At 29.7% G+C, this 15,268-nt stretch overlaps 2 protein-coding genes across 5 annotated transcripts; one reads left to right on the top strand and one right to left on the bottom strand.

Moving 5' to 3' along the window:
• Positions 1-64: 64 nt before the first annotated feature.
• LOC148301715 (centromere protein X-like) lies at positions 65-4,596 on the top strand. 4 transcript variants are annotated; one of them, XM_088272790.1, is made up of 3 exons: positions 65-263; positions 338-532; positions 1,174-1,272. In XM_088272790.1, exons 1-3 carry the CDS (start codon positions 204-206, stop codon positions 1,189-1,191), a joined length of 273 nt encoding a protein of 90 aa, XP_088128916.1. In that variant the 5' UTR covers positions 65-203; the 3' UTR covers positions 1,192-1,272. The 4 variants fall into 4 exon arrangements, with proteins under 4 accessions (XP_088128916.1, XP_088128919.1, XP_088128915.1 ...); XM_088272793.1 differs by lacking the exon at positions 1,174-1,272 and adding an exon at positions 4,452-4,596 and having other exon boundaries at positions 76-263; XM_088272789.1 differs by lacking the exon at positions 1,174-1,272 and adding an exon at positions 734-877 and having other exon boundaries at positions 76-263.
• Positions 4,597-6,706: 2,110 nt separating this feature from the next.
• On the bottom strand, positions 6,707-13,530 carry Phax (phosphorylated adaptor for RNA export). Its single transcript, XM_088272796.1, has 6 exons — positions 13,338-13,530; positions 12,679-12,957; positions 10,332-10,710; positions 9,367-9,458; positions 9,095-9,281; positions 6,707-7,345 (listed from the first exon to the last, which is right to left on the bottom strand). The coding sequence occupies exons 1-6, from the start codon at positions 13,398-13,400 to the stop codon at positions 7,011-7,013; spliced, it is 1,335 nt and encodes a 444-aa protein (XP_088128922.1). The 5' UTR covers positions 13,401-13,530; the 3' UTR covers positions 6,707-7,010.
• Positions 13,531-15,268: the final 1,738 nt, after the last annotated feature.

Here is a 15,268-nt window from a genome sequence, read left to right as displayed (position 1 = left end):
GATAGGTAGGTACTTTGTCTATAGGTCATAAATTTTTCCACTTGTTTTTTTTTTTAAAGATATTGTCTATGTGTTGATTTTGACTTTGACGTTTGAAATTTGGATCAGCAAATTGGTCGATATCAATATTCAAAATAATTTTGTGTGATAAAGATGTTTCCGGCATAAGCGCAATATTTTGGGGGAATTGTGTAACATAAAAAATGTCGGATGATATAGATTATTCTTTAGTTTCATCGAATGTAAAATCGAAAATTAGATGTGTAAGTATTCATAATATTCGTGCATTTCCAATTGTTTTATCCTTTTTTTTTATTATTTTTTGTTTCCTATCTAGGAAGTAATCCGCGATTGCTTAAAACGATCATTCAAAGATTCAAAAACACGTCTTCCAGAGGAAACGTTGAATTTAATTGCTGAAGTTTTACAAAAACTTGTTATAGAAGCAACATTAAGAAGCGCTAAACAAGGAATTCGTGACCATATCACTTGCATAGAAATTGAACAAGTAGAAAAAATTCTTCCTCAACTGGTAAGTAACAGAAAGTCTACAAATTTATTGCTGTGTACCGTTTTAACCAATTTGCACTTTTGTTATTCCCGCTTGTTTTCGCGTTGGCGTGTCGTTTCAGACCATCCAACAAATATTAATGGAAGTTTCGGAGTATTTTGGCAAGATGGATTTCTCAAATGTTCATGCTTACATAAACAATTGTTATCTGGACAATTGCAGGAAACTTCTTGCTATCTACCAGAAAAATAAATGGGGCTTTCTCGATCGCTATGAACCATGGACGAATCCTTCACAATACAGGTCGCAGTGACATCAAGTATGGTGATTTGTCACTCATGCCCTTTTGGCTCAAAGCAATCAATATGGTTTAAGATATGAAATACAACATTTCTTGTAGCTAGCTCAGCTCAGCAACCATTGAAGACTGAAGTCTTCACTGAAGACATAACTACATATTAACTTTTATATTTGAAAATTTTACTGTTACTACCTAGCTGAACTGATCTATAAGGGAATGAACTTTATTCCAAATGTTGGAAGATTGGAATGTACATATTATCATATGTTTCTTTATAAAAAAAATACCCACTTCCTCTTTTATAAGATCCTGATGAATCGAGAGTCTACCGTATCATTTTTAATTATTTTCCTTTTTCTAGATGCTGGACATGTTATGAACATTTATATAAAGATAGAACATTTTGAGTGATTAAATTTTATTATAATAAGGATTAATAAAAAACAGTTAAATAAATAAATATGGTATTTTATTGAGTATAATAACACAAATTTGTTATTTCAATAAAAGGCAAGGTAAAGATTTACAATCTTTTTGACTTATAAGTGACAATGTGTTTGTATGTATAAAAAAAAACAAATCTCTGGACTTCAGTAGATCTCTACTTAATCCGTTTTTTTTTCTTCAAATTACTTAAAACCGATATACACAAATAATCAACATCATTTGATAACAAAAATCAGAAGAATTTCTAACATATAATGAATATTATAAAATAAAAATAGATCCAATAACATTAAAAAAGAAATTACTATAGACTATCACTTTATATTTTGGATATAAGCAATGCCCGTAATTATCTGATAAAATAAACCGAATGGAGATCATAAATATAAATAAATTTAACATAATATGTATGTGGAGACACCTATTCTTAATGATCAATGTTATACTTCCAGCTGAGCAAATTTTACAGAAAATATTACAAAAATGTACATTATATTAAACTGTTTTTCCAAAATTAGGTAGCGGAAAAATAAATCAATAACCATATTTTGAATGTAGCTTTATGGCAACGAAATTTATCAAATAAATATTTTTGATAAAACCTTAATTGTTCAAAAGGAAAAAATTCAAAATTAAAATAAAAAATCTTATTTTCCATATCACTCCTTTAAACAACGTCATATATCGAAAAACTTGTTTTTTCAGGAGATCGTTTTTAAAGTTTAAGAATATATAAAATGTATTAAAAATAAATATCAAGCCACTTATTGAACTTTTTACTGTGCAACAGATCTTTTTAGGTAAAACCTGATTGTTTTTCTCCATTTGAAAAATATTAAGTATATTTAAAAATAAAAAAAAACATTACCTTTTTTCAAAATACAAAATCAACACTTTCTGCCCTATAGCGGGTAAATATTAAGTTTAAAATATGCCGCTTTTGCTAGGAAGTACATTTTCTGGGCATTCCGAAAACATGCACAACTGAAAATTTACGATTTTTTAATATGACGTTGAAAGGAGTGAGCGATGTGTGACAACATTTGAAAAAAGTATTTTTGTTCATTCAAAACGATTGAGAAAGCATAAACTATTTTATTTCAAATTTAGGGCCAATTATTTCAAAAGTTTTGTTTGAAATGATAATTGGGATTAACCAGGATTTTTTTTTTGATAATTTTTTTTAGAAAAACACTTAAGCTTATTTTGAACAGATATTTCCCATGAGCCATGAATTTACTTCGTTTTAAGCAATCGCGGAGCCATGAATTTACTTTTTATGTTTAAAATAATTGTCCCAAAAATTTTACATACTTATATTTACATATTTGTGAAACTAACAAATTAAGATGTCACCACCAAACAACCTGGACATAGTTAGATATTTAGCAACACAAAAAATAATTTAAAAATAAAAATATATTGCTTTTGGTTTCATCAAAGTTTATAATTTGTTAGTCACTCTAGATACTGGGCCTTTTCCGGGTATAATTCCAAAATGACTAATTCTTGCTGCAAGATTTAAGACTTTGTGATAAAAGTCTTAATTATTTTATGAAGTAAAACACTATATAATCGTTTTGTAGGTTATTTACAATGGAAACTTAAGAAATAATAAACAAATTTGTACCTTTACATTTGAAAATTGCTTTTATTTATTATGATTAACATCTAAAAATGATTTTTTTTTATAAATAGTTTTCTAATTAAAAAAAAAGAGATTAATTTATAATGTGAATAAACACGGGGAGATGGAAACAAACCTGATTTTTATGCATCATTAAACATGCTTATTTATGATCATCAGAATAGGGTATAATGGAAAGAATAACATAAAAAACATACTCTACTGGGTATTTAGATTCTCTTTGTAGTTATAAACTTCAATTAACACATTCTGTGCGTTGGTAATGGCTCCCGTATAAAAAAAAATTACGAAAATTACATTATTGCACCTCATTCCGTTGTCACAGTGTTTTCCCGTTAAAAGTAGAAAGTTTATCTGTTATTCCTTTACAGATTTCAATTAGAATAGTATCGATTGTAATATTTTATTTTATTTTTTTACTAATAAAATTCTCCCTATTGTGTTGTAAGTAATACCTGACATGTCCAATTAATAATGTTGTATCCACAGAAATTTCAAAAGTTACTTTACAAGAGGGTTATCTAAAGTTCTAAAAATAATCTGTAGATAAATAAATTACATACATGAAATTTGGCACAATTTTAACAGAAAGTGGCAATTTAAATTTTTTATTAACAAAATTTTGCATTTAAATTTAATGTTTTTTTCATTTTTTTTACATTTGAAAGTACTTGTAGTATCAAAAACTCATTTTCATTGGACAAATCAGTATTAGCTATGTTAAAATTGTTTATCAAAATAAATAATAGAAAATAACATATGCTGGCCCCTCAAAAAGCAATCTAAAATACACAAAATATAAAATATGCGGTTAAAAAAATTATGCAGATGTTGCTTGAGGAATTGTGTTTGCAAGAACTAAATAATATTGCGGAGATTTCAACTATAAAGTTCATAATTTATTTAGTCACTTTTATTATTATTTTGGTCCTTTGCATAATAGAAAATTTTATATTTTTTACGTTTGTTATGTATTTTATGGACTGTTTCTTGAGAAATACCATCAAATGTTAACATACACATTATCAAAAAGAAACTGCATACTGAAAATTTGTTTCGTTTCAAATACATAATAGAGCTTAAGTAAATTTGTACCTATGCATATTGATTGGTGGTTCAAGTAAAAAAAACAAATTTTTTTCATTCTCCAATCTCAAATAAATTTTACATTATTATAAATTAATAATAATATACATTTATTTATTTATCTCTTGCGTCTTCAACTGTATACAAAATAAATATGCATCTTCTCTTATTTGTACTTGTGTATTAATCTGAATCATAAATATTATTTTAATGAAAACAAAGGCTTGAATCTCTTTTTTCAGATATAATATAATTGACCAAATAGAATAAAAAAACAATAAACTACATATACCTTTATCATTTATCACTTAATGGAGTTGGCTATTAGGTATGCTTTGGTATGAATAACATGTATGGTATCTAAACAAAACAATGCGCACCCAACCCTGCGTTGATCCCTGGCATCCATCAAAATAATACATCGAGTAAGAAGTAACTTGCTGCTTTTTACTTTCAAGGACATTTTCTAGCATTCAAACAAGAGAGTGGAGTCCAGAAACCTCATTTAGACAATTGACGATCGATGTAAGGATATTGGGCTCCATTGGAAGTCCATATGGGAGGAGCACGGTGTGAAAAACCACCAAACAGTTACTCTACCACACCAGAAGGTCCCAGGGTTCAATCTACTAAGGTAACTGTGGACGACTTCAAAGAGGATTCACACCAAACAAGGGCGTCCTTGTCCCGCAACTTCTTGGTCCGCAAATGGGGGCTGACGCCATCTCCAGGATACAACCGTGGTGTGGAGAACCAGACTGCGGCACATAGTGGAGAATTGCCTCACCAGAAAATACCCTATAGGCCTTAAAGACCAGGAGCGATGAAGTGGATGGAGAGTCTGGACCCCGACAGCCTAGAGAACTTTTGCCATACGCCATACGAAAAGTAAAGTACACATATGGTGATATTGTGATTCTTATAGTAAAATTACTTGTTTATGCTGCATTTATAAGTATTCTGAACTACATCCTAGAATACTATCTTTCCAAATAGATATTATTAATGAAAATAATTTTGTAAACCAAAAAGTGATAAATACATAAAGCAAATTACATTTTCACGTACATATTTTATGGTGATTACATTTAATTTAAATATCAAACATTAAAATACTTAGCTATGTATGTTATTGCTTAGATTTACTCTTTAGGTATAAAATGTTACATAGTAATATATGAAATAGTTACTAAGATATATATATATATATATATATATATATATATATATATATATATATATATATATATATATATATATATATATATATATATGTGTGTGTGTGTGTATACAAAATAAAGTAAATAGCCTAATTGAAAAATAACACAACAGGCACTATGTAATAAGTGAATAACTCCTGGAAGTTTATGCGCTAATCCGTTGTTAAATGGTTGGAACACTTTCCACTTAACATAAGGGAAAGGGTTCGTCGCGACAGTTTCAAATTCTCGCTTCCATGTTCACGATACGAGTAACATTCATAAGTAAGATCACCTTGTCTGTGACCAGTAAAAAAGACTAATTTAATGTATATGTCTCGCAAATACATATACATATTATTACAATATATGTATGCTAATAATATTCTATTCTTCAATTCCTTTAGTTTTGCAAAATTTCTTCAAAACAAACGAAAGATGATATTTTGCAAAATAAAGAATACCGGCTTGTTTGTTTTTAGTGCTCTGTTATATTTTACTGCAATAATTTTTTAAGGTTTTATCATTTAATTCATCTCATTAAAAAGGTGATTTTTAAACGCAAAAAATAAGACATTGACAAAAAAACATATCGCTCACTCCTTTCAAGAACGTCATAAGTCAAAAATCGTCAATTTTCAGTTGTGCATGTTTTCGGAATGCCCAGAAAATGTACTATATCCCAGCACAAGCGCCATATTTTTAACTTAATATTTACCCGTTACAGGGCAAAAAGTGTTGTTTTTGCGTTTTGAGGAAAAGTTATTGTTTAATTGTTTTTTTAAAACATACTAAATATTTTTCAAATGGAGAAAAAACCTTCAGGTTTAACCTAAAAAGATCTATGGAACAGTAAAAAGTTCAATGAGTGCCATGGTATTTATTTTTAAAACATTGTATTATATTTTTAAACTTTAAAAACGTTCTCCTGAAAAATCAAGTTTTTTGATTTATGACGTTCTTGAAAGGAGTGAGCGATATAACATCCAAATATGAATTTTTCTAGTATCTATGTACTTACTTGGGTAATCTCTTCTGAACACCTAGTGGTAATGCCACATATCTCAATACCACATGTGAACACGTCTTGAAATACACATCAACTAGACACTATACAGGTACCCCCGTGCCAACGAGTGGTAATACTTGTCTTTGTATTATATAAAATTATGTATCCACACGCTAGAAAATGTTACATTTGAACATTGATTATTTGTTAGCAATGCCCTTAAATTTTTATCAAATATAAGAAATTCCACTATCACAATACTTGAATTATTATACATCAATCCCCGATCATGGAAACAATATCAAAACATCTGGCCGGAATTACAGTAAAAAGATAACGTATTAATTACATATACCTAAGAGAAAATTGATAAATATCCTTTATCTAACAGATGTAAGTTGAAGTAATCTACACTATGTTCGCCAACATAATGTAATGGTCAGCACGCTAGGCTACCATGCTGGAGGTCCCGGGTTCGATTCCCAGGGAGGGGCGAAAATAAATATTTTTTATTTTACACTTTAATTTTTATTTAATATTGCCCTAGACTGGTCTCTGAAGCGCAGGAGTGATCACCTTGCCTTTTCATGTAAGTAACGATCAAGATAACACTGCGTCAATACAATGCAGTGCACCATTGGGTGCGGATAAGGGTTAGGAGAAGAAGAAGACACTATGTAGTTAACTTGTTATTTTTTCACTGCAATCCCAGCCCTGAACACTACTCATAACCTCAGTACTACAGAGATTTCTATTTTGTGTACAATAAAAAAGGCCATCGCGATAATCACCATATCGAGACTCGCATCTCAAAACAAGTCCATATCGTCGTTGCACATGATATCGAGGTAATCTTCGTCATAACTCGTGGAGTTAGCCGCTCTCGGGTCCAGAGGCATTTCGAAGGCGGGCGGTCGGTTCTCCGGGAGCCGGGTATTGAAGAAATTGCCCAGATTCTCGGCCGCGTTCTCCACGACGCTGGTGTGCGCCGAGAAGTGGTTGGTGTCCGCGTCGCTGCTGCAGTCCCTGCCGTCGGTGACCGGCGAGGGCGGCGGGTTGCTGACGGTGCTGGTGTCTTCAGTCTGCTCCTTGGCAGCACTCAGCCACTGTTCAGCCCTGGTCCGTATGACTGGCAATGCACTATCTGTAATACAAGAGTCAACATTTGTGATATCATGCAATAATTAATAAACGTTGCGACGCGGCGTTCTTATTCAAGGATCAAAAGAAATTCTATAACTAATAATTGGACCGTAATACCCTTCCTTTCATGAAATTGATGATAATTTTAACACTGCATCAATTTGATACGGTTCCATATGCTCTATCTGTTTGCAGATAGGGGTCAAACAAGTAATCAAAACTCCGGAGGCGGATTGTATTTTTATATGTTAAGGCAGGGGTTCCCAAAGTGTGCGCCGCGGCGCCCTGGTGCATTGTAGAAAGTCAAGAGGGGCGCCGTGAGTCGATCCTCTTATCATTATCCGAAACCATAAATATTCACGCGTACCTATAAAGCAACAATTTATATTTTGAGAGCTAGCATCTTTCTACCCAACTTCTATTTTTGTAGGTACCTATTTCTTTTGACTATAATATATATATATATATATATATATATATATATATATATATATATATATATATATATATATATATATATATATATATATATATATATGTATATATATATATATATGTATATATATATATATATGTATATATATATATATATATATATGTATATATATATATATATATGTATATATATATATATATATGTATATATATATATATATATATATATATATATATATATATATATATATATATATATATATATATATATATATATATATATATATATATATATATGTATATATATATATATGTATATATATATATATATGTATATATATATATATGTATATATATATATATGTATATATATATATATGTATATATATATATGTATATATATATATATATATGTATATATATATATATATATATATGTATATATATATATATATATATATATATATATATATGTATATATATATATATGTATATATATATATGTGTATATATATATATGTATATATATATATATGTATATATATATATATGTATATATATATGTATATATATATATGTATATATATATATATGTATATATATATATGTATATATATATATATGTATATATATATATATGTATATATATATATATGTATATATATATATATGTATATATATATATGTATATATATATATATGTATATATATATATATGTATATATATATATATGTATATATATATATATGTATATATATATATATGTATATATATATATGTATATATATATATATATAATATATATATATATATGTATATGGTCACATTATCTATTCCAAATAGCTTACTAAAGTAGGGCGCCATGAAAAAATACTAAACTTGGAAGTGCGCCGCAGTGGAAGTGGCTGAAAAAGATTGGGAACCCCTGTGTTAAGGGATTTGAATACTGCAGAGATAAACTGCAAGATCGGTAGAAAAATTATGTCTAATAAATCATTTAGAAAAATACTTTAATGTTTAGCACATTTTTCCAAAACAATATATCGTGAGTATACTGTTAAACATTAATTCGAAAATATGCAATTTTACCTTATTAATGATGCATATTATAAAGTTTTCAACGTTCTATAAACTGGCAAAATACACTAAGTTTAATAGCGGGTATTTTATTCGGGCTAAAAGCTTTTAGTAACAGGGATTATTCAAACAGGGGTTTTAGAGTTAACGTTTTTTGCCAGTATACCCACGATATCATTAAAAATTCTTATAAACCCCTTTTAAATGAAATAAAATGTATAGCTTAAAATTGCTTACCATTAAGACTTTGTTTAAGCTGCTCGACTTCTTGGTCCCTGTGTTTGGCTTGAACTTTCTTTCGTTTCCTATTATCTAATTTTATTTGTTCGGAAAATATTTCTTTAAGCATATTCTGGCACACATCTTTATCTCTTTTCAAAAGGAAGAAATATACACCGCCAGCTGTTCTACGTCGTAATCCATTCTGTAAAAAGACGTAATATAATATAGATATTGTAAAATGGCATCAACTTCAGGTGTACAGATTAAGAAAAAAATAAAACACTCACCATAATCATCATTCCACCATCTTCTTCAATCCTTTTAGTCTCCTTAAAAATTTCTATTGCTTTTTCTTTTCCAATATTTATTACAACTTGTACTGAAAGCAATAATTCAATTAGTAACTATCACTACTCAGGGTGTCTATTTTGTAACATTTTTATAGTTTTATCATTATCAAGGTAGTTTATAATTTGAAATTTTAATTTTTTTACTGAATTTTTAATATTATAAGCGTCGCTACAACATTTTGGAACACTGGAAACTGATAAATAGTAAAACTCAAATTAAAAATACGACCACATCAAAAATAAATATATCATTATTTATAGATTTGGCGTTGAATTTGTAGAACACCATTTTAATTTATTTATTAAATGTTAAATCAAACCCTGATTTTTTTGAGTCTACTAAGTTGTATTTTATTGTTAAAAAACACATAAAAATCAATTTAGTGATAATGCATTTGAAAATGCCATAACTAAGGTAAATAATTTATCACAAAATTGATTTTTGTGTTTTTTAACAATAAAATACAACTTAGTAGACTCAAAAAATGAGTGTTTGATTTAATATTTAATACATAAAATGAATATATCGCCTACAACCACGCAGATGTGCATAGCCCGTTGCTTTTTTTGTCACACAGATTTGCATGAGAAGATGCAGCCGTGCTAAATACATTAACACGGTAGTGTAATGGCAAAGGGCATCCGTAAAATTTTTCATTTTCTAAGTTTGTTCCACAAAACGACTAGAATAGTGTATTCCATAATATGGCAAAAGGATATAGCTGTAGTTGCAATACTAATTTAGTTTTATTAAGATATGTAAATATAAAAATACATAAAACAAATGAGTTATTTAATTTCACAAGTTTGTTTTTGCGTTGCTGTAAAATTTGGTCTGAGACAGATATACCCCTTTGCCTTTACACTACCGAACGTTCCCGTGTAAAAAAAAAGTAACTTACAGATGAGATTGTCTTTTGGTTCCCTGAGTTTCTCGGCAATGTCCTTGGCCAGGTCTTCCTCGGGGCAATCGACGCCCAAACTCAAGTCCTCGATGCTCCTTCCCTCCCCGCGCTCCTGTTCACTGTCGCGACTGTCCCGACTGGCTCTCCGCCCCAGCCTCAGCTTCACGTTCTTCCTATCCTTGGTGTTCCTCTTGTTGCTGGTCCTCTCGCCTCCGTTCACGCTGTCCCTCTCATCCGACTTGTCCTTGTCGGACGGCTTGCCGTTGCTGTACTCGTAGCCATTGTGCCGCTTGACGGTGCTATAAGATTCCACACCGTAGCGGGTTCGGTTTCTCGCTACATCACACTCTATTAGATTCTCAGTCAACGTATCTTCCTGTAAAATATATTTATTTAATTTATATTTGAAGTAATAACTTTATGATTTTCCATTTTATAATTAAAATATAACTTTGTTTTAAAATAACTATAAATATTTTATTAATCAGTCTTGAACTTTTTCAAGCGGTAAGCTTCGAAACCGGTAGACATTACAATTAAGTAAAAACAAAATATAATTTATATTTGAAGCACTAACTTTGTGATTTTCCATTTTATAATTAATATGTAACTTTGTTTTAAAATCACTATAAATATTTTATTATAACTTAATTATAATGTCTACCAGTTTCGAAGCTAACTGCTTCTTTATCAAGACTGATTAATACTAAAACTCTACTTAACAATATTCAATTTATAGTGATTTTAAAACACTGTTATATTTTAACTATAAAATATATTTATTTATCTTTTTTTGCATACATTTATATTTTTATAATATATTTAGAATGCCAATATACAAGTTTAAATAAATCATGGCCCGGCATCTAATAAAGGTAATAAATATAAAAGGAGTCATATTTACTCCACTTCATGTTTAAGAACGAGCACCACTCGGGGATTACTTTACGAGTTCATAAAACAAATATCACTCGGAACGAAAAAAAATTGCTGCAATTTGTGGGGTGTGCCTAGACAGTGTGCCGTTCAAAAATGTGTGTCTATGTTAATATTACTTTTATTTAGTTATAAAAGGGGAAACTAGTTTTAATCCACAGTAGATTAATTAAATCACTCGAGTGGAGGCTTAGTAAAATAAAATAAAAATATAAATAGTACATTAACCCTAGATAACTCAACATTTGTCCACGCGACGACGCCTTTCTCTGAAAAAGTCAAGTGCACTTACTTCCCTGCACCCCACACCCGCCAGGCTTTGTTTACGGAATAGTGATTTATTGTTAAATGTCTCTTACATTTTATTTTTTGACATCTCATCAAAGATGAAGAAGAATATGGAAGTCTGGGCATTTACGGGGCTGATGACCGTCATAGGCTGGTTTAAGTGATCACTTTACACACGTGTAACATTCACCAATTCTACCCATTATTGACAACCACACTACTCGAATTCTTGGAAGTTCTAGATATATGAACAAATTTTAAAACATTATTCTTGAATCACTAGAACTTCACTGATGACATCTATTGATGAGATGAAAAGAAGCTTTTTATTGAGCAGAAACTCTTTTATTTTTTTTATTTTATGATTTTGTGAACAAGAATTTGGACACACTTAAAATGTTGTCTCTTACATTCATTCCTAATAAACCAAACTTAAGTGTCAAGTAACCAGTTACTATTTTTAATAAATACTTTTGATAATTTTCACATTTTTAATTGCGTAGTCCGTCTGACAAAAGTTTAGTTACTATGTATCTACAAATATAGTTTAGTTACCTAGGGTTGAAATGGAGAGTCAATACGTTAGGCAGATAGCTTCAACTTTACTTCTGTATTTTTATTTCTAACTTCTTTGGATTTTTATAACAAGCTTTTGATAAGAATTGTCAGGAAGTGTATGATACAAGAAAGAAAATGATAAAATATATATATGTTTTTTACCACATAGAAGTATGTCAAAGTTATCTACACAAAGTTAATTAAAGCAAATTATCTTTTCACTATAATTCCAGCCCTGGCATTAATAATTTTGAATCAAGTAACAAAGAGTTTCATTTTTTAAATATTTATGTTATCATGAACATATAGTTTACAAGATATTGTTAATAAAAATAATAACTTGTAATTTGAACTTGAACTACATTACTACTTGACCATTTTGAAACTCTAGAAAAATTCTACAAAAGCATATTTTTTCTTAAGTATTGAAAACAGATATAAAACTGATAATTGCTAGCTTTATCAATATAAATCAAAAATTGGTATCACCAAAGTAAGGGGAGGAAAAAAGTAAAGAAAATACAATTGTAATTTGAGGTTAGATTTTTCAAAATGTACCTACCCCTGCCGTTTTGCACCAGATTTTGTATTTATCCGTTTTTTCTCGCTGTGAACTATCCGTTCGGTTAGGGTGGCATTTTTTAATTTTAGGCTTTTTGGGTCTCAGCAACCGAGGATTATCACTATCCGAGTCATCGCTGGAAGACTCCTCTTCACTTTCATCAGTTATATCATCTCGGATATTCATGCTCATAATAGAAGCGGGATTGAATTGGGACACGAAATTATCGGGTCGAGGCAACGGCTTATACTCAATTTCGCCCACATCGGAATCTATGAGCTGAAATAAATAAAAATATTTGATTTATTTAACTCCACTAAACGTTTGAGAAAATGGCTCAAACTTTGAGATCAGTTTTCTAGCGCCCAATATTCACCATCACCGATCCATTAACGAAAGTCTACGACCCCAAATTTAAGACAGTTCATTACTCTCTAGAACTCCCAGACGGTCTGACGTGATATTCTAACATATATACAAAATTATATCATGAAGGTTTCATTTATGAATTGAAAAATATTTTTTCTTTAAGTATAGAATATATTTATATAAAATTAACATAAGACAATACTTTTTTTACGTTTTTTTCAAATGTCCAAGTTAGAGTAAAGCGATCTGTCAGTGGTGAACTTGAATCAGACTTAACCTATAATACTTACTTCTCCTTCTTCGATGCCATTTTGGATATCTAAGATAGGTTCCTCATCCATAGTCGACATCATTATAACATCCCGAAATATTCTCGTTAAAGATATTCAATATATAAAACACTTCGACTTGGAAATAAAAGCACGAACTACAAATTCAACTGCCCCAGATAAAATATCATACTAGACTTTTTTCTATGGAATCAGTTGACCACATGAAAAAAAAATACCCATAAACTACAAAGGTTTTTTTTCTTTTGTTTGTAGGGATCGCTATTCGGTACCTACCTAATGATACTATTTTTTAAAATGGACCCACACACTTTTCATTGGAAAATGTTCGCACGAAAGTCTAACTACGGTGAAAAAAATAGCATTGCCATCCACTTTTTTTTATTGAACCTATCTCTCCTATTTTTATCACTGATTTTTAAATAAAAGTCCTGATTTGGAATGCAAACTTAATTTCCTCGAATTAAAAACAAACAAAAAAATTATTTCAAAACATTTTACATCCATAATATTTACATATAATATTCCCGATGAGTAATTTATATTTCTCATTTTGATTATTACATTATCATACTGTTACATTTTTATTGTGGGCATTGAAAATACAAAGAAAAAAACTTCAAATAGTTCTTATTACAAAAACGAATTCTTTTGGAATAGTGATAAATGTAATTATGAAATATTTTGCAAATAATCTTCAATAGGGATTTCTCATAATGTTGTTTTATTGGCTAATAAATTAATATGAAAAATCACAAGGATGTCACTATGATTCTTATTGAAATCTGTAGATAAATAAGGGAGATATGAAGGTTTAACCTTTCCGGGAGTAAGTTTTGTAATGCTTACCGTGCTCTGGGGAGTGAGTTTTTTTTTTTTTTTTTATTTATTACATGTTTGCATAATGGTGATATGAATTACCAAAAATAAATTAAAAAATCGTACTCATCATTTCCAGCTTTTATCACGAAAATCCGGTTTCGTTTTTCAGGAGTTACAAACCATTGGCAGATGAACAAAAACAGCAAAAAATTCTATGTTACACAATTATTTTTACTTATTACTATTATTAAATGTTATTAAAACGTAAATGGGAAACAACTTTATTTATGATTATGCAATCGATATTTAATTAATAATGTTTTTTTGTGTGGAAATCCATGAAACACGGATGTGCACAGAGAGCAACTTCACACTCATAGCACATGTATTTTGTTTCTTTTCTTTTTTTTTTTGGTTTTGTCGGTTTTGTCAAAAGAAAGGTTAAAAGTTTCAAAACTATGGAAATAATAGGTTAAACACAATAAAGTAACTTGCTATGATAATATTATCATATTAAAAACACAAGATACATAAAACATTAACTCTAAAACACACATAAACGAACAAATTATCAAAAAATTCGCAAAAAAAGCTTCGAAACACGTACGCGTGAAATCAACAGTTTGGTTTTTCTGAATATGTACGAACTTGTATGGGTGACGTCATCTGAAATAAACAACAGCCAATATCACGGTCGATAATGAAGTTACATGATTAAAAGTTATGAAGGGTTACAGGAATAGGTCCACAGATGACAGTACAATAAATATTTACAGTAAAGATGCGCCAAATTCAAATATACGATGTTTGACGTGTATGGCCGTCCATACTCCTTTAGCGAAAGCGCGCGGTGACAATCTATTCCGTCCATACTCCCGGACAGGTTAAACTTTAGATATTTCAATAAAACAAAAAACACCTTTATACGTCATCAGGTGTGTTACGGGGCGTATCCCTTTATGTATCTGCTTTATAGAGCTGTAATAGTAGTGTGGATTCGTTTCTGTGACGTCATTCGTTACAAACATACGAAAACAACGTTTTTACGGAGGCAAATTTTGCAAAAGAAAATGATGAATGAAAATGTTGATTATATCGGCTGTTATTAA

This window comes from Brachycentrus maculatus, unplaced genomic scaffold (genome assembly GCF_059751285.1).
Source record: "Brachycentrus maculatus isolate JH-2025_06_01 unplaced genomic scaffold, ASM5975128v1 h1tg000527l, whole genome shotgun sequence".
Taxonomy (NCBI): Eukaryota; Metazoa; Arthropoda; class Insecta; order Trichoptera; family Brachycentridae; genus Brachycentrus; species Brachycentrus maculatus.
The sequence above is the reverse complement of the archived record's forward strand: the minus strand, read 5'-3'. Positions and strand labels throughout refer to the sequence as shown.